The 20,257-nt window shown below is 40.3% G+C and overlaps 7 protein-coding genes across 7 annotated transcripts; 3 read left to right on the top strand and 4 right to left on the bottom strand.

Annotated features, from left to right (window-relative positions):
- Positions 1–421: 421 nt before the first annotated feature.
- Positions 422–4,226, bottom strand: LOC137108181 (histone H1-like). The gene has a single exon (XM_067492541.1). The coding sequence runs from the start codon at positions 3,519–3,521 to the stop codon at positions 2,883–2,885; it is 639 nt and encodes a 212-aa protein (XP_067348642.1). The 5' UTR covers positions 3,522–4,226; the 3' UTR covers positions 422–2,882.
- Positions 4,227–4,565: 339 nt separating this feature from the next.
- LOC137108167 (histone H2B 1/2-like) lies at positions 4,566–6,607 on the bottom strand. Its single transcript, XM_067492525.1, has one exon. It carries the CDS (start codon positions 6,546–6,548, stop codon positions 6,177–6,179), a length of 372 nt encoding a protein of 123 aa, XP_067348626.1. The 5' UTR covers positions 6,549–6,607; the 3' UTR covers positions 4,566–6,176.
- A 149-nt stretch (positions 6,608–6,756) lies between these two features.
- On the bottom strand, positions 6,757–8,249 carry LOC137108168 (histone H4). The gene has a single exon (XM_067492527.1). The coding sequence runs from the start codon at positions 7,841–7,843 to the stop codon at positions 7,532–7,534; it is 312 nt and encodes a 103-aa protein (XP_067348628.1). The 5' UTR covers positions 7,844–8,249; the 3' UTR covers positions 6,757–7,531.
- Positions 8,250–12,646: 4,397 nt separating this feature from the next.
- LOC137108075 (histone H3) lies at positions 12,647–13,206 on the bottom strand. The gene has a single exon (XM_067492357.1). It carries the CDS (start codon positions 13,204–13,206, stop codon positions 12,796–12,798), a length of 411 nt encoding a protein of 136 aa, XP_067348458.1. The 3' UTR covers positions 12,647–12,795.
- Positions 13,207–13,338: 132 nt separating this feature from the next.
- LOC137108076 (histone H2A-like) lies at positions 13,339–15,269 on the top strand. Its single transcript, XM_067492358.1, has one exon. The coding sequence runs from the start codon at positions 13,558–13,560 to the stop codon at positions 13,939–13,941; it is 384 nt and encodes a 127-aa protein (XP_067348459.1). The 5' UTR covers positions 13,339–13,557; the 3' UTR covers positions 13,942–15,269.
- Positions 15,270–16,594: 1,325 nt separating this feature from the next.
- LOC137108078 (histone H4) lies at positions 16,595–18,069 on the top strand. Its single transcript, XM_067492360.1, has one exon. It carries the CDS (start codon positions 16,957–16,959, stop codon positions 17,266–17,268), a length of 312 nt encoding a protein of 103 aa, XP_067348461.1. The 5' UTR covers positions 16,595–16,956; the 3' UTR covers positions 17,269–18,069.
- A 152-nt stretch (positions 18,070–18,221) lies between these two features.
- On the top strand, positions 18,222–20,249 carry LOC137108077 (histone H2B 1/2-like). Its single transcript, XM_067492359.1, has one exon. It carries the CDS (start codon positions 18,264–18,266, stop codon positions 18,633–18,635), a length of 372 nt encoding a protein of 123 aa, XP_067348460.1. The 5' UTR covers positions 18,222–18,263; the 3' UTR covers positions 18,636–20,249.
- Positions 20,250–20,257: the final 8 nt, after the last annotated feature.

Genomic DNA, 20,257 nt, shown 5'->3' with positions numbered 1-20,257 from the left:
CAATCTGTGGATGCAGGTATTACAATACAGAATTATCCTAAAAATAATGTGCTCGTTATTCTACTGGGGAAAATAATCATTTGTTGTAGCTTTTTGTTTCACGCTCCTGGAACTGACTCGTGATAGAGGTCAACAGGGAAGTTTGGATTTTTGCTTCAATAAAAGTTCATGGAACCATCTTACTGCACATTGTTTGCAATCTCTCCAAAGTGCTGCACAGCAGTTTCTAAGGCAGCACTGTAACATTCCACTGATGAAAAAATAACTAAACTAACTAACTATATTTATTTATTTTTAAAAAATATCATTGATAGATTAAATATTCAGTTTAAAGATCCCAAGTGGGTCTTTTGATCTTCCCTAGTCTCCTGATGAATGTGGAAGTGCAAAGACTGTGGTGCATCACTATCAAGAAGATCTGAGCTTCTTCAACAGTATAAGCTCGTACACAGATATTGTGGACGTTGCGTTCTTATGCGTGCACCTATTTTAACTTTCCATGCACTAGGAAGACATGGAATGGACTTTTTAGTCATCTTTCAAGGCGTCATAACCAGACATCCTCAAAACATGAACTGACAACATATCAATGTCTACTGTGCAGTTAAAAGTCAACTTTCAACTACAAAAAAATATTTTGAACACATGACACATGCATCTAAAAAAACTGAGCTTAAAGTTGCCTGTTATTGAAGCTAGAACACATTTTTCTTACCACATTCCTGATATTTCAGTTGGAGACACTGGTCCTTTTAAATAAAGTGAATAAGCAAAACAATCACATGGTGATAAGAGAAAGTTGCCAAGAGCTTTTCAATTCGAAGGCAAGAAATTATGGAAAAGGAAAAGGGAGTGATCCAATTATCATTCTACAACTGACAGTGCAGCTGATTAACAGCTGATTGACACATCTTGTCTCACCGTCTGTCTAACACATACACAGACTGTACTGTAGCTGTCACTGGTATAATAGGGCTATTTTTACAAGAGTTGCTTGAGGAGCCACCTAAAACTGTCCTTACACTCTGTTGTGCACTTTTGGGTTAAGTCACAATATCTATGCGTTTCTCAAAGTTGACAAACTGGTCAAAGCATCTATTCTGACCCCAATGCACCACAACAATGAAACCATCAGGGGATGTTCATGCTGTAGATGATGGGTGTACGTGTTTAATAAGGCTTTGAGGATCATGTCGGGGGAGGATTTTATTTAGAGATAAATGTGGGTCCAGTACCAAACTGTGCGGGTGTGGGTTTGCAAAAGTGGAAGCGTGGAGGACTATTGTCTAATATTACGTCTAATATTTTCATTTTTAAACAGGCTACACATTTGGACTAATCATTTTACATTGTGTTCATGCATCCGAGCACCTAGAGTCTGGATGTGAATGTAAGAAGAGAGTGTCTACTGATGTGCCTCATTGTGTACTGAGGGGAAAATGTGGATCAACTCATTAAAGAATCTCTGATAAGCTTTTTGGAATCAGTCATTTAAGCCTTACTGACACATAATCATGTAAAATTAATGTATATTGATGTGGTTGAACGCAAACCAGTGTGGTCTGTACTGTGATGCTGTGCATCCATATTCCAGCTTTAACAAAAGATCAGCTTTTTATACTTACAAAGTGATTTTTACATTTGTACGTCACACACTAATCAATTAGATAGAATAACTTCCCTAATGTCTTTTATTTTATTAGGTTGTACAAAAGGATTAAGGAGAATCAGAACCATGACAGTGTTTGATCTCAGGGAGGAAGAGGATCTTCTCCAGCCACGGCAGGAAATCAGGATTGTGATTGAAGGTGTGGACGTCATTAATGAGTTGCATGACTGCATATATACAGTATATAGTAACGCAATGAAATCCACTCACAACTAAAATTGTTCACAGGTCACCTGAACCTGCCCCACTTAAATAAAACCACAACATGTATTATTTCACTCACATAAAATTGGGACAAATAATCACCATTTCCACCACTGTTAAAAATGATGGACCAGTTATTTTTCTCACCAGTTCCCATTGTACAGCAGTGCGTCACATTGATCAAGGACATTCTGATGTCAATATATTGTGATATGGATCTTTTTATGGCCTATGATCTGTATTTGTGGCCCAAATAACAAAACTGTTCAATTTCTCAATGTTTTTGGTGGAAGATGAAAACTGTGATAAAAAGAATAATTTGTTTTTTCACCATTTTCATTCTAGTTTAGTAGTTTTGGTTTTTATGATTCCGTTCTCTAGTTTTTCTGTGATTCTAATTTCTGGATTTTCCAGTTTTATCAACAACTTTCTCTCATTAACATGAGGACTTGTATTTCATCCTTAACCCGAGAGTCTGGTTCAGGTCTGAGCTGATCCACTTGCTCTTTTTTCTCCTGGTGTAGTTCAGCTCCAAAGAAGCAGATTTAGTGTTTGTAGATAATTAACAACATTCAAATATAAAATCCAAGAATGAAATCATCACTTAATGAATCTCTGCTGATAAAGTGTTAATCTTCAGTGTTTAATTTCCTCCAATTTGTACTGAGCCAATAGTTTTACTGTGAAAGTTTCATGGCATCAGTGATATTGAACTTTTTCTGTTAAACTTCATGATTTTCTGTATTTTTACTTTTTGAATGTGGAAATTTTTGCCCTGACACCTTCAGGTGTTTGAAGTGTGACACCGATGCTCATTGTTTCAGAAGCTGAGGAAAAAAAAATAAAATGTGATTATTCAGCAACACATCATGTCTCACTGTGACTTTGTATTGTTGTATATATTTCACAGAGATATTAAAGATGCTAATGAAATAAGGAAGAAGCTCTTTGTTGAACATGTGTTGGCTCTTAAAAGAGCCTTTGTTGAGAGAGTGAGGCCGAGCTCCGCTCACTTCTTCTTGGGAGCGGCTTTCTTGGCTTTGGGCTTGGCCGCCTTCTTAGCGGGGGCCTTCTTGGCCGCCGGGGCCTTCTTGGCCGCCGGGGCCTTCTTCAGCACCTTCTTGGGGCTCTTGGCGACCTTCTTGGGGCTCTTTGTTGCCTTCTTGGGGGCCGCTGCGGGCTTCTTGACCTTCTTGGGGGATTTCTTAGCGGCTGCTGCCGGCTTCTTAGCTGCCGCTGCTTTGGGCTTTTTAGCGGCGGCGGCGGCGGGTTTCTTGGCGGCGGCGGGCTTCTTGGCTTTAGGAGCGGCTTTCTTGACTGGCTTCTTGGCCTTGGCTTCGGAATTCTTGTTGATCTTGAAGGATCCGGAGGCTCCGGTGCCCTTGGTCTGGAGCAGGGTTCCCTTGGTGACCAGGTTCTTGATGGCGGTCTTGACGCGGGCCTTGTTCTTGTCCACATCGTAGCCTCCGGCAGCCAGAGACTTCTTGAGGGCGGCAGCGGACACGCCGCTCCGCTCCTTGGACGCGGCCACGGCTTGAACGATGAGCTCGCCCACGCTGGGCCCGCTCTTCTTGGGCTTGGTGGCCTTCTTTTTGACGGCTTTGGCCGGAGCAGGGGCCGGAGCTGCAGCTGGAGCGACTTCTGCCATGTTGTCGTGTGACTAGTTTCCTCTGACGAGTTTAGGAAAACTCGGGGCGGGAGCTGCACTTAAACACAGCATGAGAACCGTGGAGACTCAAGCAGTCCGGGCTCCTCTGGGTGCTGTGAACACCGGGACACTTGTGTTTTCTCTGCACCGACAAAAGCGTTAAAAATCCCCGGAGGAGAAGCGCTGAAGGCTGCAGGTGAAGGGAGCCGAGAGCGGACATGTGTGTCTTCAGATCCGGATCATGTGGAGTTCGGATGCTCGCTGCCGTTTGTCTGTGGAGCCTCCAAACGTCACTTCTCCGTCGTTTTGAGCAGCGCTTCTCTGCTCATTTGTCTCGTAAACGGGTTAAAAATCCGTGTAAACGCCAGCAGCAGAGGTTTTCCCGGTGGCCCACATGTTTGTTCAGGGAGTCAAAGTAAAAGCAACAGTCTGCTGCTGATCAGTTTGTAAAAACTGGAGCTTCTCTGCTCGCAGCAAACACACTGATGGAGGCCTCACTTTATGGTGCAGTTCAGCTTCCACTGACATGAACATGAGTGAAACCTCCAGAAAAAATATGTCCCACATACAAACACTGTGTTTCCATTTATGGACACGGTCACACACATTTACATTTAGTCATTTGTCAGACGCTTTTATCCAAAGCGACTTACAAGTGAAGTACAAGGCAGCAAACATGAAGTCGAGGAGAAAACATCAAAGCAAAGTCCTGTCAGAACAGTGTTTACACTTTATGAGATGCAAGTGCAAGAAAGAGCAAAATATATTTATATATATTTTAATAGATTCAAAAGGTCCGTTTTCAGCCGTGTTTTCTCATTTTGGTGAATGAGGTTGCTGTGCAGAGTTTAATGTGGAGACCAGCTGTAACCGCTTGTGTTGCTGGTCTCTGCTCATCCCACACACATCAACAGTGCTGAACAAAACCAGTTCCCATTGACTGCTGCCCTAAAAACCTACAGGCAACAAACAAACAAACAGTGTCTTTATTGGACCTGGGGTGAGACAGAATTAATTCATTCAAGAATTGGGGTCAATTTCAAGTCCAGAAAGAAAAGAAAAGCTCTTTATTGTCATAGAGCAGATGTGAAATGTATCATTTTTAGCACCAGTTGATCTTAAACATGTAAGATTTAAAATATCTATTTTGAAAAAAAGACGTTTCAACAGAAACATTAGTTCACTCTGTTGTAGACAAACTGGGTCAAATGGTCAACAAATGTCTCTTTAATGTGGACATGAGGACAAATCTTAATCTGTGTTGCTTCACAACACAAATACAGTTTTCACAATGTCCAGAGTCACAGATCTTATGTCCAATAGAAGAGAATTTCCTCCATCACCTTCACTGTTATAACAGAAATGATCAACTTTTTATATGTTGTTTGTTTGCTACACAATTAAATGGTAAAATCCATCTTCTCCATCAATCAGATGGTATTGAGGTGTTGAACAGAGTTTCACAGTTAAACTATAGAAACAATGGATGAAAACAAGTAATATTGTGAATATAATCAGTTATTTGTAGTTGTCAGGTGGAAACTGTCAATGATGTATAAAGATATTTTGTATTTATAATTTATTGAATTTTTAAAATTGTTTTTGAATAAATGTTAAAATGCATTAATCCATAAAGCACTTTATGGAGAAAAGAAAGAACTGAAATATCATAAAAAGACAACGTGTGTTTAAACCTTTCACAAGTTCTTCTGACAAATAATCTCTGTGTATGAAGGTTTTATTTGTGGGAGTTAATTCATGAACCTTTATGTTAGAAGAGTGAAGTGGCTTTTTAAAAAAGCAGCTGTGGTGGACGATGGAGCAGACAGGTGAAATCTTCTTTCAGTGTCCAGTTGGACGGTGGTTTTCTACCACAAATATTTGTCAGATTCATCTACTTAAATTCATGCGGTTTTCTGTTCTGATAAATAGAAACAAATAATAAACAGAAAGACTGAATTTTACAATTGAAAATCTTATAGTGTAAAATATTTTTAGTCTTTAGATTCCATTTTCTCTCTTTGAAGCCAATTCATCATAGCACACCAACTAATTTATATTTGAATACTTTTGACTGAGGGTCTGCAGCTTATCAAGAGCTAAGTTGCCTCGATCTTTGACCATCTTCAAACCTTTTTTGATAACAAATTTATAAAACCATATGAAAAGAAGAAGATGAAATAAATCTCCCACCCTCTGTTCCTGACAGACCCACACTGATGAAATCTCTTTAAACTTTGCCCAACTTCAGTCTTTGATTAATTAAAGGTAAATCAAGTCATGGAAATGAGCAATTCTGTAATTCATCTGTATCAATATCAGCAACACTGACCTTGTATTTATTTGTTGTTGGATCAATCTGATGTTATTGCACAGCTTTACTGTTTACTACAGGTGTTTTTACATCACCTAAAATATTTATATAAATAAACTGTAGCAAACAGAATCTAATGTTTCTGTACATTATCAGAGATACAAGCAAATGCTGATGTGGGTGAAGCTGAATGAGCCTCAGCTCTTCATGAGCTACAAGTGACAGTTGCTCCATAGCTGCTAATAAACGCAGCAACAGAAACATGAAGGCTGTGCTCTCTGTCCGAGTGGGCGGCTCTGAAAAGAGCCTTTGGGTTTGGATGGAAGCAGCAGCGGAGCTGGTTACTTGGAGCTGGTGTACTTGGTGACGGCCTTGGTGCCCTCGGACACGGCGTGCTTGGCCAGCTCACCGGGCAGCAGCAGCCTGACGGCGGTCTGGATCTCCCTGGAGGTGATGGTGGAGCGCTTGTTGTAGTGAGCCAGACGGGAGGACTCGCCGGCGATGCGCTCGAAGATGTCGCTGACGAACGAGTTCATGATGCTCATGGCCTTGGAGGAGATGCCGGTGTCGGGGTGGACCTGCTTCAGGACCTTGTACACGTAGATGGCGTAGCTCTCCCTCCTGGTCTTCCTCTTCTTCTTGCCGGTTTTGGTGGCGCTCTTGGAGACGGCTTTCTTGGAGCCTTTCTTCGGGGCTTTCACTGGATCAGGCATGTTGTCGTTCTCTGAGAGTCTCTAACAGATGTGTGACAACTCAGTCGGCTGCTCTATTTATATCCGCTTATGCAAAGTCACACTGTGCTGTTGCTCCTACAAGATTGGCTGAGCTTTAAACGTGACCGAGCATGCGCAAAAGGAAAACGTCTTTTCCCTCCAAATGGATTTATTCTGCTGTTCCACATTTCGGAATGTACACAAGCCACTTGTATTTTTATTTAATGATATAAGCTATTTTATAAGATAACATCCAAATCTCTCAGTGTCTCCATTTTCTGTCAGGTTCTGCTACCAGCCACTGACCTTGTGCTACCATTCACACATGTAATGAATATTATTTATTAGTGATGGTGCATTTGAAGCTGGAGCTGTGACTCATGTCAAACAAAAGAGAGAAAGATCTTTTTCCTAATTAAAAAGCAAATACAATAACTTAAAAAGGCTTTTCTATGTGTTATTACACAGTTCATTGGCAAAAGGAGTCAGGAAGCTCACAGCATAAACATACAAGTTATAAGATGCTGTTGTAGAAAATGTAAATTCCACTGTTCTGTGGCCTTTATACTCTGTTATACTCTTAAACACATGACATGAACTTCTATTATAACTGAGGAGCTGCACTTTTTAAACTTGTTTGGGAAAATGAATTGTTTAAAATTGACTAACAAATGGATGTGTGTTTGTCAACATCACTGAAGTGGATTGGAAAACAAAACTCTGGAGCTAGTTTGTTGTTGCGGATTGTATCAACTGAGGTTAACAAATATATCAATGCATTTATTCTTAATACGATTAACTCATTTATTTTATCATGTAGTATTGAGATGAGACGCATCCACTAAACTATTGATAATATCATTGACTCTACGTATTTATTCATGAGATCAGTTTAAAGTCCAACTGATAAACAGGACTCGCTCTTCAGAGAATGTGTGCGGCTCTTAAAAGAGCCTTTGGGTTTTAGTGGTTATGGATCAGGTTTAGCTGCCGAAGCCGTACAGGGTGCGACCCTGTCTCTTGAGGGCGTAGACCACGTCCATGGCGGTCACGGTCTTCCTCTTAGCGTGCTCGGTGTAGGTGACGGCATCACGGATCACGTTCTCCAGGAAAACCTTCAACACACCGCGAGTCTCCTCGTAGATCAGACCGGAGATTCGCTTGACTCCGCCACGACGAGCCAGACGGCGGATGGCGGGTTTGGTGATTCCCTGGATGTTGTCACGGAGAACTTTACGGTGACGCTTGGCGCCTCCTTTCCCGAGTCCTTTGCCTCCTTTTCCTCTTCCGCTCATCTTGAGTCACTTTGCTTCGTTTCAACAAAGACAAATGTGAAGCTGCAGCGGAGACAGTCGGTATTTCCATGTTCTCTGCGGACGTATTAGAGCACAGGGGCGGGAACATCAGCGGGTGGAGCCAAAGTCAGCAGCAGTCAGCACAAAGAGCAAATTCTTCACTTGGAAAAAAGGGTTGAAAACTTTGCTTCCAGGAATAATTCCCACGTACAACCAACAGAATCCTGGTTGTTAGAGGAAGTAGTGGCTCTGCTCTTTATTCTGGACTCTACAGCGTTTACACGGGTTATGGACCTGAGCTATACAATCAAAACATGCAGTACTACTGAAAGTAGGACACAAAGAAGTTACAATACTAAACACGTCACACACACAAAGTACAAGTACAGGAAGAAAAAGACAAAACACTTTAGATCAAACTGACTCAGTGTGACACATTAAAGCCAAATGAAACAACAACAGTTTACATTCAGTTCAGCTTTTGTTGATCAATTTCTTCGTTTATTGATCAAATATTTCTTTGTTAGAGGTGAGAACATTTCCTCTAGTGCAGCAGCAGCAGCCTCTGCTGTTTGTGAAGAGAAGCACAATGATTCGTTTTGTCTGAAAGTGTTTCAGAAAAATCAAGAATTAAACACAAGAAACACTAATGACCTCAGCTGAAGACGAGCAGGGTCACACTTGGTTCCTACTTGGATTAGAGACCAGGTGATTTTGCTGCTGCTGCTCGAACAAAATGACATTCATAGATTAAAAAGTTAATCAGCAGATTTGCAATTTTAAAATAAAAGTCCATGGTCACTGGTGCTTTTCCTTCAGCCAGTTACACACAGTCACACACTGATGGTGGTGGCTATCATGCAAGGTGCTCACCTGACCCACCGAGAGCAACTCGGTGGGTCAGTGTCTTGCCGAACGACACTTCCACACGGAGACATGAGTGGCCGGGAGTCGAACCACTGACCCTTTTGTCCTTGGCTAATAACATATATCCTATATATTAAACATGACTACACACGTGTTTGTACATATCAGTGTTAGATATATGACACATGACAGTTCTGAGAGTTCAATGCAGCCCAGCTGTATGTGTTTCAGAAGCATAGAAACTAGTACCTGAGCGGTTTCATCCAGACCACATCCATCATGGTCAAAAGCAAAAAGCTCAGGCTCATCTTAAATTCAAGTGTCACAAATCAGGTGAAAGTGGAAATTGATCGCAACTACAGTTATTAGTTATTAGTTAAAGTATTAGTTATTAGTTAAAATAAAACTTTTGTGCCATTGGTTTTCCTGTCTGTTCTATCTAAATCTATATCCATGCAGAAGTTTGCATCCCCTTCTATAAAATGTTCTCCAATACTAAGTCAATAGTAAGTCCTCTGTTTGCCTTTATAACCTCCTCTAGCTTCTCTGTCTTCCCTCTGAGCAGCATTTATTTCCTTTCAGGTGTAATGTTTGCCCACTTTTCATAGCACGTTGTGTCCAGGTCCACCAGATTTGTACCAGTCTGTCACATACATCTTTCTTTAAATCCAACCATAGATTTTCATTTACATTTTCATTTAGTCATTTGTCAAACGCTTTTATCCAAAGCGACTTACAAGTGAGGTACAAGGCAGCAAAAATCTAAGTCAAGGAGAAAACATCAACATGTTTGTGAAGAGAAGCACAATGATTCGTTTTGTCTGAAAGTGTTTCAGAAAAATCAAGAATTAAACACAAGAAGCACTTCTGACCTCAGCTGAAGACGAGCAGGGTCACACTTGGTTCCTACTTGGATTTAGAGACCTGAGAACTGAGCTTTTTCATCCAGACCAGATCCATCATGGTCAAAAACAAAAAGCTCAGGCTCATCTTACATTCATGTGTCATGAATCAGGTGGAAGTGGAAATTGATCACAACTACAGTTATTAGTTAAAGTATTGGTTATCAGTTAAAATAAAACTTTTGTGTCTTTGGTTTTCTTGACTTAAAATCTGTTCTATCTCAATTTATATCCACATATATTTATAGCCACATGCATCTTTCTTTAAATTCAACCATAGATTTTCAATGCTATATCAGTCTGGAGACTTCCATAAAAAATGTCTCTTAAAGTTTTTAAACAATTCCTGGGTTGAGTTTTGCTCTTTTAATTATCGCCTGTAACTTTCTGACCGATGGCAGGAGGCTTTGCTTTGAAATCTTCTGTGGCTGAAATGTTTTTACAAAGCATTATTATTATTGCTTCCCCCCAAGTTTCAGCTGAATTGAAGGACAACAACTGGTTTGAAGTAGCATTTTAAAACTAGGTCTACAAGTGTAGGTGTAAAAAGTAGTTTAAACTCAATTAAATTTGATCCTGCTGATTACACAAAGGTCAAAGGCTATTTTTTTCCCCAATGTTAATGTTTTTGTTTTATTTGTATTAATCACTTAGTCTCATATGTAACATGGGTTTTTATAGCTAAGAGAAGTGCAAAGAACTTGATAAGAATATTGTACAACCAATAGTAAAACTGAGCAGAGTGAGTGTGTGTGTGTGTGTGTGTGTGTGTGTGTGTGTGTGTGTGTGTGTGTGTGTGTGTGTGTGACACATAGGGGCCGGCTGAAGAACAGGAACCAGCCTTGATGTATACATTTCCTAAAAAGGAAGAAAGCGTGGACAGAGACACTTCCGGAAGGAAGCTGCAGCAGCAGCAACAGACTGTCTGTATAAGATTGGGTCAAGGGACAGAGAGTCAGTCAGACTTTGTGTTAAGAACTCTGAGCCGGAGCTTCGCTTATAATTTCACATCTGTTTATATAATTGACATTTAGATTACTTGTAACCAGTGTGCAAATGTTTGCATCCTCCTTGATAAACCTTCTAGTTGACTTTAACATGTAAGATCAGGTGGTTATTTATGCTAATGTTGCTTCAGCACATCTGTGTGAGTTAGCAGATTGTAAACAAGTAGTTAAGAGCTGTTTATGGATAAGTAATGACTGTATCAGGCATAAAGTGGAAGAAGGAATTAATGAAAATAACATTTTTTCCATCAATCAACTAATCAGTTAACCATTGCAGCTCTGAAACAGTCATTAAAATATTTACTTTATTATCCTGTTCATTGGTATTTATTCACAAAAACAACCAAGATGATTCCTGATTGAAGGAGAAGAAGCACAGACACTTTAACAGCAAATACTTTTTCCACAAGCTGATGTTTCAGCTTTAGCAGGATTCTTCATAGCTCTAAGTACATTACACATCACACAGTCTGTAAAGCCTCTGTGAGACTTTGATATTGATGATAGTTTTAACTAGTTCATTTTCCGTAAACACTGCTAAATAATATACAGTGTGTAACAACAAATGGCAGAAATCATTAACCTCGATAAACTAGACAACATGTGATCTTCACCAGGAGAAACTGAAAAAATATTAGCACTCAAAATATTAAAGTCTGTACAAAGATCATAAACTATAACAGGTACAGAATATAAACAGCCTAAAAATAGAAAAATAAATGGTCTAAGTCTTTTGTAGATGGTATTAATTTATTGTTGAGTACAGTTGAGTACAAAGAAAAAAGTAAAACTACCTTTTTATAAATGTAATATTTAATGTACATTCAGATAATAAAATAGTAAAAAATGATCAGGCTTCATGAATATGTGGAGGAGGGAGTTGACGTCGTTAAAGTGTCTATAATCATCCTGTCCACATTGGTCCGTCTCCACAAAGACAGAGGAGGACGTTTCTGTAAAATAACAGACTGTGGATTCTAGAAGCTCTGTCTTCTGAGGAAAAAATGCTTCTTTCTTAAACTGTTCTTAACTGTTGTTTTTTTAAAAAGTAGCAAGAAATTATTATTTTTTTTTAATAATTCAAAAACATCCAGAGCAAAATTAAACCGCAAGAAAAATGAAGGTGTTTACATTGCAGCAGAGCACAAAAACCACAACAAAACAAGAATCAGGTCAAACCAGAAATTTAAATTCTGGGTTTAATAATTTATAATAAAAATGGAGAGAGAGAAATTGGTAAAATGGAAAATAAAATCAAATCACAAACAGTGAAAACCTTTCATTGTCTCAGCAGCAGAGCAACGTCATCAGCTGGATGTGAAGCAAAACTTGTGGCAGAAGAGAACATGACCCTCAGTGACTGAAAAACATTCATTCACATGGAAACACGTCTCCACCTTGGGACAGTTTGGACGTGTGCAGATGAAGTTGTGGTAAGACACAGAACATAACCTGGTTTGATGCTTTTATTTGTTTTATCTGTTTTCTGTCTCATTATGGTAAGTTTTAAAAATCTGTTTTAGTTTAATTCAGTTCATTTCCAAATCATAGTATAGCATGTGAATGGAAATAACATGTAAATGGTAAATGTTCTGCACTTCTACCGCACTTTTCTACCTACTGGCATTCAAAGCGCTTTACAGTGCTTCTTATTCACCCATTCACTCACATTCATACACCAGTGGGGGAGCTGCTATGCAGCTGACCAACACTTCGACATGTGACAAGAGGAGCCGGGGATTTAACCAACAACGGTGAGATTGGTGGACAAACGCTCTACGTTCCTGCGCCACTGTGGCCCATGTATTGCAATATTTGTTGCATTTACAATTTTCTATCAAATGTTGCCAAGGTGATGATTCAAATGTCTCAAACTTCTTACTCCAGAAACCTCAATACTCCCATCACTACTGAAAACACCTGAGCTGAGTGAGACTCCTGCTGCCCACGTGTAGAACAGTAAAGGTCTTAACAACTGAGGAGAAAGTCAAACGCTATAAATTATTTGAGGAATGTAGAGAAAGATTCTCTGAAAACCATTTTGTTCTGGAATTATGATTTTGTGAGACGTTGTTTATGCAAGATTTAGAATAATGTGTAAAGTCAGGAAGTGTGTCTTTAGTAAAGGAAGTGGCTCTGAAAAGAGCCGTTGTGGTGGGTTTTGGGTTGGACCCTCTTAAGCCCTCTCTCCGCGGATGCGGCGGGCCAGCTGGATGTCCTTGGGCATGATGGTGACCCTCTTGGCGTGGATGGCGCACAGGTTGGTGTCTTCGAACAGACCCACCAGATAAGCCTCGCTGGCCTCCTGCAGAGCCATGACGGCGGAGCTCTGGAAGCGCAGGTCGGTCTTGAAGTCCTGAGCGATTTCTCGGACCAGGCGCTGGAAGGGCAGCTTGCGGATCAGCAGCTCGGTGGACTTCTGGTAGCGACGGATCTCTCGGAGAGCCACGGTACCGGGCCTGTAACGGTGGGGCTTCTTGACTCCGCCGGTGGCCGGGGCGCTCTTCCGGGCGGCTTTGGTGGCCAACTGCTTCCTGGGAGCTTTGCCTCCGGTGGATTTACGGGCGGTTTGCTTAGTTCTTGCCATTTCTTTAACTACTTTCTCAAGACTGGAGAAAAATGTAGAACAGATCTGCGAGCCGCTGCTCTTAAACCGTGGGACGCGGCAGTGAACCGGTGACGCAGCGTTCGAGCTCCTGCTCCTGATTGGTGAGAGGCTCCTCCTGGAGCTCAGCTCCGCCTGGAAGAAAGAGTCTCCGCCTTGCTTGTTCAAACTGTGCGCCCAAATCCACAGCGGGCCGCCCTCTGCTGCGCTGCTGGAAGCCTCTTTTCTGGTTGGTCTGGCAGGAACCGTCGCGCTCCCCGCGGATATAAAACAAGCTCTGCGCCGTAGAAGCGTCATTATTTTCTGAGTCTTAACTACAGAGATAAACTAACGATGTCTGGACGTGGAAAAACCGGTGGCAAAGCCCGAGCAAAAGCAAAGACCCGCTCCTCCCGCGCTGGGCTCCAGTTCCCAGTCGGTCGTGTCCACAGACTGCTGCGTAAAGGCAACTATGCTGAGCGTGTTGGAGCCGGAGCTCCCGTCTACCTGGCGGCTGTTCTCGAGTACCTGACCGCTGAGATCCTGGAGCTGGCTGGAAACGCCGCCCGCGACAACAAGAAGACCAGGATCATCCCCCGTCACCTGCAGCTGGCTGTGCGCAACGACGAGGAGCTCAACAAGCTGCTGGGAGGAGTCACCATCGCTCAGGGCGGCGTGCTGCCCAACATCCAGGCGGTGCTGCTGCCCAAGAAGACCGAGAAACCCGCCAAGAAGTAAACGGGGACCCGCTTCAACCACCACAACGGCTCTTTTCAGAGCCACACACTTGAACACTGACGACAAATTTCCTTCCTGATACAAATGAGACAAAACTGGTTAAACATCCACATGAAAAACACAATGTTCGTTGGAGGTTTGTGTAGGACTGTGTTTAAGTCTTAGTCTAATCTAACAAACCATCATCTGTGTTAATCTACACTAAACTCAAATAGAATAATTAGTAACGCACTGATCAGTTTCCTGAATTTGCCCTGAGACCTGAACTTGCTCCACTTCCATAAAACCTCAACGTTGATTATTTCTCTACAAATAAAATGGAGAAAAATCTTCAACCTTGTCACCACTGACTTCAAATCAAACACCAGTGATTTTTCTCCCCAGTTCTCTTTGTACAGCATTGTGTTACATTCACCAAAGGACAAACGTGAAGATGTTCTACTAATTTGAATGTGATATGGATCTTAGAATTATGGCCTACGATCTGTATTTGTGGCTCAAATAAGAATAAAACTCTTCCATTTCTCAATGGTGGAAGACGAAAACTGTGATAAAAAGAATAATTTGGATTTTCACAATTTTCATGTGAATTTAATTTGTGTTTTTGTTTTTCTGTTTCAATAATCTTTCTCATTAACATGAGGACTTGTATTTCATCCTTAATCTGAGAGTCTGGTTCTGGTCTGAGCTGATCTACGTGTTGTGTTTTGTCCTGGTGTAGTTCAGCTCCAAGAAGCAGATTTAGTGTTTGTAGATAATTAACAACATTCAAATTTAGAATCTTGAAAGTGACAATGATAATTTTTCATAGTCACTTTATATTGTTGGTAATGGTCACATTAACATGGACAAATGTTAATATGCTTATTTGTAAATCATTAAAGCGTTTGTGTAATTTGTGCTTCACAACACAAATACATTATTCAACAGAAACATTAGTTCACTCTGTTGTAGACAAACTGGGTCAAATGGTCAACAAATGTCTCTTTAAAGATGACATGAGGACAAATCTTAATCTGTGTTGCTTCACAACACAAACACAGTTTTCAGAATGTCCAGAGTCACAGATCTTATGTCCAATAGGAGAGAATTTCCTTCATCACCTTCACTGTTATAACAGAAATTATCCATTTTTTATATGGATTAAATGGCAAAATCCATCTTCTCCATGAATCCGATGATATTGAAGTGTTGAACAGAGTTTCACAGTTAAACTATAGAAACAATGGATGAAAACAAGTAATATTGTGAATATAGTCTGTTATTTGTAGTTGTCAGGTGAAAACTGTGTAATTACTGTATTATTAATTATGTATTTTTTCACGATCTATCAATGACGTATACAGATATTTTCTATTTCTAATTTAGTGAGTAAACTAAATTGTTTTTAAATAAATGTTAAAATGCATTAATCCATAAATCACTTCTGATCACTTTCCTTAAAACCTCAACTCTTCCTCAGAACAAACGCTTCATTTCATTTTATACACAGTCGCATTAAGACTCATGAAACATCTGTACCTGAGTGCAGTTCGCCTGAATAGCTGACTTTGGGAAAATCTAACAAACCATCACACGTGTGTTAAGCTACACTGAACTCAGTAAAATATACTAACTCACTGATCCGTTTCATGAATTTCCCCTGAGACCTGAACCTGCTCCACTTCCATAAAACCTCAATGTTTATTATTTCACTACAAATGAAATGGAGATTTCTTTGTGTCACATTTACCAAAGGACCAACATGAAGATGTTCTGATAGTTATGTGATATGGATCTTATTAATTATGGCCTATGATCTGTATTTGTGGCTCAAGTAAAATGACAGCTGCAATTTATTTTTATAGGATAGTGGATGAACATTAGTCCTTAATCTGAACTTCACCCTTTTTGTACAGTTTCAGTGATACTTGGTCGTTCTGCTTATGCTGAACCACATACTGACCTGAGTCTAAACCAGAATTTCCCAGCAACACTTCTGAATTACTGGGAACAATTACTTTTTAAAAGAGCAGCTGTGGTCTTCAGTGTCCAGTTGGATGGTGGTTTTCTACATCAGATTCATCTATTTAAATCAGGGGTCTCAAACTCACATTACGTGGGGGCCGCATCAGGTATTCCACAAAAAAAGCTTTGTTAAAAAAATTGAATTTTCTCAAACGTCATTACTAACAGTTCTTTAACTTCATTGGGTTCTTCTGGACTTGAACATGAACGGTTCTTCTGAACATGGTTTCTCTTGCCTACATCTTGTTGGCAGAGCTTCCTCTCACATAGCTGAGCCACATTTGGCTTGAGGGAGGAAGCAGTTGAGACCCTCAGTATGAGTTAAAGATGATAGTAGGTCTGGACCTTTAGTTGGAGGTCAGAAGTATTTCTTGTGTTTAATTCTTGATTTTACTAAAACACTTTCAGACAAAACAAATCATTGTGCTTCTCTTCACAAACAGCAGAGGCTGCTGCTGCTGCACTGGAGGAAACGTTCTCACCTCTAACAAAGAAATATTTGATCAATAAACGAAGAAATTGATCAACAAAAGCTGAACTGAATGTAAACTGTTGTTTCATTTGGCTTTAATGTGTCACACTGAGTCAGTTTGATCTAAAGTGTTTTGTCTTTTTCTTCCTGTACTTGTACTTTGTGTGTGTGATGTGTTTAGTATTGTAACTTCTTTGTGTCCTACTTTCAGTAGTACTGCATGTTTTGATTGTATAGCTCAGGTCCATAACCCGTGTAAACGCTGTAGAGTCCAGAATAAAGAGCAGAGCCACTACTTCCTCTAACAACAAGGATTCTGTTGGTTGTACGTGGGAATTATTCCTGGAAGCAAAGTTTTCAACCCTTTTTTCCAAGTGAAGAATTTGCTCTTTGTGCTGACTGCTGCTGACTTTGGCTCCACCCGCTGATGTTCCCGCCCCTGTGCTCTAATACGTCCGCAGAGAACATGGAAATACCGACTGTCTCCGCTGCAGCTTCACATTTGTCTTTGTTACAACGAAACAAAAAGACTCAAGATGAGCGGAAGAGGAAAAGGAGGCAAAGGACTCGGGAAAGGAGGCGCCAAGCGTCACCGCAAAGTTCTCCGTGACAACATCCAGGGAATCACCAAACCCGCCATCCGCCGTCTGGCTCGTCGTGGCGGAGTCAAGCGAATCTCCGGTCTGATCTACGAGGAGACTCGCGGTGTGTTGAAGGTTTTCCTGGAGAACGTGATCCGTGATGCCGTCACCTACACCGAGCACGCTAAGAGGAAGACCGTAACCGCCATGGACGTGGTCTACGCCCTCAAGAGACAGGGACGCACCCTGTACGGCTTCGGTAGCTAAACCTGATCCATAACCACTAAAACCCAAAGGCTCTTTTAAGAGCCGCACACATACTCTGAAGAGCGAGTCCTGTTTATCAGTTGGACTTTAAACTGATCTCATGAATAAATACGTAGAGTCAATGATATTATCAATAGTTTAGTGGATGCGTCTCATCTCAATACTATATGATAAAATAAATGAGTTAATTGTATTAAGAATAAATGCATTGATATATTTGTTAACCTCAGTTGATACAAATCCACAACAACAAGCAACAACAAACTAGCTCCAGAGTTTTGTTTTCCAATCCACTTCAGTGATGTTGACAAACACGCATCCATTTGTTAGTCAATTTTAAACAATTCATTTTCCCAAACAAGTTTAAAAAGTGCAGCTCCTCAGTTATAATAGAAGTTCATGTCATGTGTTTAAGAGTATAACAGAGTATAAAGGCCACAGAACAGTGGAATTTACATTTTCTACAACAGCATCTTATAACTTGTATGTTTATGCTGTGAGCTTCCTGACTCCTTTTGCCAATGAACTGTGTAATAACACATAGAAAAGCCTTTTTAAGTTATTGTATTTGCTTTTTAATTAGGAAAAAGATCTTTCTCTCTTTTGTTTGACATGAGTCACAGCTCCAGCTTCAAATGCACCATCACTAATAAATAATATTCATTACATGTGTGAATGGTAGCACAAGGTCAGTGGCTGGTAGCAGAACCTGACAGAAAATGGAGACACTGAGAGATTTGGATGTTATCTTATAAAATAGCTTATATCATTAAATAAAAATACAAGTGGCTTGTGTACATTCCGAAATGTGGAACAGCAGAATAAATCCATTTTGGAGGGAAAAGACGTTTTCCTTTTGCGCATGCTCGGTCACGTTTAAAGCTCAGCCAATCTTGTAGGAGCAACAGCACAGTGTGACTTTGCATAAGCGGATATAAATAGAGCAGCCGGCTGAGTTGTCACACATCTGTTAGAGACTCTCAGAGAACGACAACATGCCTGATCCAGTGAAAGCCCCGAAGAAAGGCTCCAAGAAAGCCGTCTCCAAGAGCGCCACCAAAACCGGCAAGAAGAAGAGGAAGACCAGGAGGGAGAGCTACGCCATCTACGTGTACAAGGTCCTGAAGCAGGTCCACCCCGACACCGGCATCTCCTCCAAGGCCATGAGCATCATGAACTCGTTCGTCAGCGACATCTTCGAGCGCATCGCCGGCGAGTCCTCCCGTCTGGCTCACTACAACAAGCGCTCCACCATCACCTCCAGGGAGATCCAGACCGCCGTCAGGCTGCTGCTGCCCGGTGAGCTGGCCAAGCACGCCGTGTCCGAGGGCACCAAGGCCGTCACCAAGTACACCAGCTCCAAGTAACCAGCTCCGCTGCTGCTGCTTCCATCCAAACCCAAAGGCTCTTTTCAGAGCCGCCCACTCGGACAGAGAGCACAGCCTTCATGTTTCTGTTGCTGCGTTTATTAGCAGCTATGGAGCAACTGTCACTTGTAGCTCATGAAGAGCTGAGGCTCATTCAGCTTCACTCACATCAGCATTTGCTTGTATCTCTGATAATGTACAGAAACATTAGATTCTGTTTGCTACAGTTTATTTATATAAATATTTTAGGTGATGTAAAAACACCTGTAGTAAACAGTAAAGCTGTGCAATAACATCAGATTGATCCAACAACAAATAAATACAAGGTCAGTGTTGCTGATATTGATACAGATGAATTACAGAATTGCTCATTTCCATGACTTGATTTACCTTTAATTAATCAAAGACTGAAGTTGGGCAAAGTTTAAAGAGATATTTCATCAGTGTGGGTCTGTCAGGAACAGAGGGTGGGAGATTTATTTCATCTTCTTCTTTTCATATGGTTTTATAAATTTGTTATCAAAAAAGGTTTGAAGATGGTCAAAGATCGAGGCAACTTAGCTCTTGATAAGCTGCCGACCCTCAGTCAAAAGTATTCAAATATAAATTAGTTGGTGTGCTATGATGAATTGGCTTCAAAGAGAGAAAATGGAATCTAAAGACTAAAAATATTTTACACTATAAGATTTTCAATTGTAAAATTCAGTCTTTCTGTTTATTATTTGTTTCTATTTATCAGAACAGAAAACCGCATGAATTTAAGTAGATGAATCTGACAAATATTTGTGGTAGAAAACCACCGTCCAACTGGACACTGAAAGAAGATTTCACCTGTCTGCTCCATCGTCCACCACAGCTGCTTTTTTAAAAAGCCACTTCACTCTTCTAACATAAAGGTTCATGAATTAACTCCCACAAATAAAACCTTCATACACAGAGATTATTTGTCAGAAGAACTTGTGAAAGGTTTAAACACACGTTGTCTTTTTATGATATTTCAGTTCTTTCTTTTCTCCATAAAGTGCTTTATGGATTAATGCATTTCAACATTTATTCAAAAACAATTTTAAAAATTCAATAAATTATAAATACAAAATATCTTTATACATCATTGACAGTTTCCACCTGACAACTACAAATAACTGATTATATTCACAATATTACTTGTTTTCATCCATTGTTTCTATAGTTTAACTGTGAAACTCTGTTCAACACCTCAATACCATCTGATTGATGGAGAAGATGGATTTTACCATTTAATTGTGTAGCAAACAAACAACCTAAAAAGTTGATCATTTCTGTTATAACAGTGAAGGTGATGGAGGAAATTCTCTCCTATTGGACATAAGATCTGTGACTCTGGACATTGTGAAAACTGCATTTGTGTTGTGAAGCAACACAGATTAAGATTTGTCCTCATGTCCACATTAAAGAGACATTTGTTGACCATTTGACCCAGTTTGTCTACAACAGAGTGAACTAATGTTTCTGTTGAAACGTCTTTTTTTCAAAATAGATATTTTAAATCTTACATGTTTAAGATCAACTGGTGCTAAAAATGATACATTTCACATCTGCTCTATGACAATAAAGAGCTTTTCTTTTCTTTCTGGACTTGAAAT

This window comes from Channa argus, chromosome 22 (assembly GCF_033026475.1).
Source record: "Channa argus isolate prfri chromosome 22, Channa argus male v1.0, whole genome shotgun sequence".
Lineage (NCBI taxonomy): Eukaryota > Metazoa > Chordata > Actinopteri > Anabantiformes > Channidae > Channa > Channa argus.
This window is presented reverse-complemented; position numbering and strand designations above follow the sequence as displayed.

Coding starts and splice junctions, on each gene's coding strand:
- LOC137108181 (XM_067492541.1), bottom strand. CDS start 3,521: ATGGCAGAAGTCGCTCCAGCTGCAGCTCCGGCCCCTGCTCCGGCCAAA.
- LOC137108167 (XM_067492525.1), bottom strand. CDS start 6,548: ATGCCTGATCCAGTGAAAGCCCCGAAGAAAGGCTCCAAGAAAGCCGTC.
- LOC137108168 (XM_067492527.1), bottom strand. CDS start 7,843: ATGAGCGGAAGAGGAAAAGGAGGCAAAGGACTCGGGAAAGGAGGCGCC.
- LOC137108075 (XM_067492357.1), bottom strand. CDS start 13,206: ATGGCAAGAACTAAGCAAACCGCCCGTAAATCCACCGGAGGCAAAGCT.
- LOC137108076 (XM_067492358.1), top strand. CDS start 13,558: ATGTCTGGACGTGGAAAAACCGGTGGCAAAGCCCGAGCAAAAGCAAAG.
- LOC137108078 (XM_067492360.1), top strand. CDS start 16,957: ATGAGCGGAAGAGGAAAAGGAGGCAAAGGACTCGGGAAAGGAGGCGCC.
- LOC137108077 (XM_067492359.1), top strand. CDS start 18,264: ATGCCTGATCCAGTGAAAGCCCCGAAGAAAGGCTCCAAGAAAGCCGTC.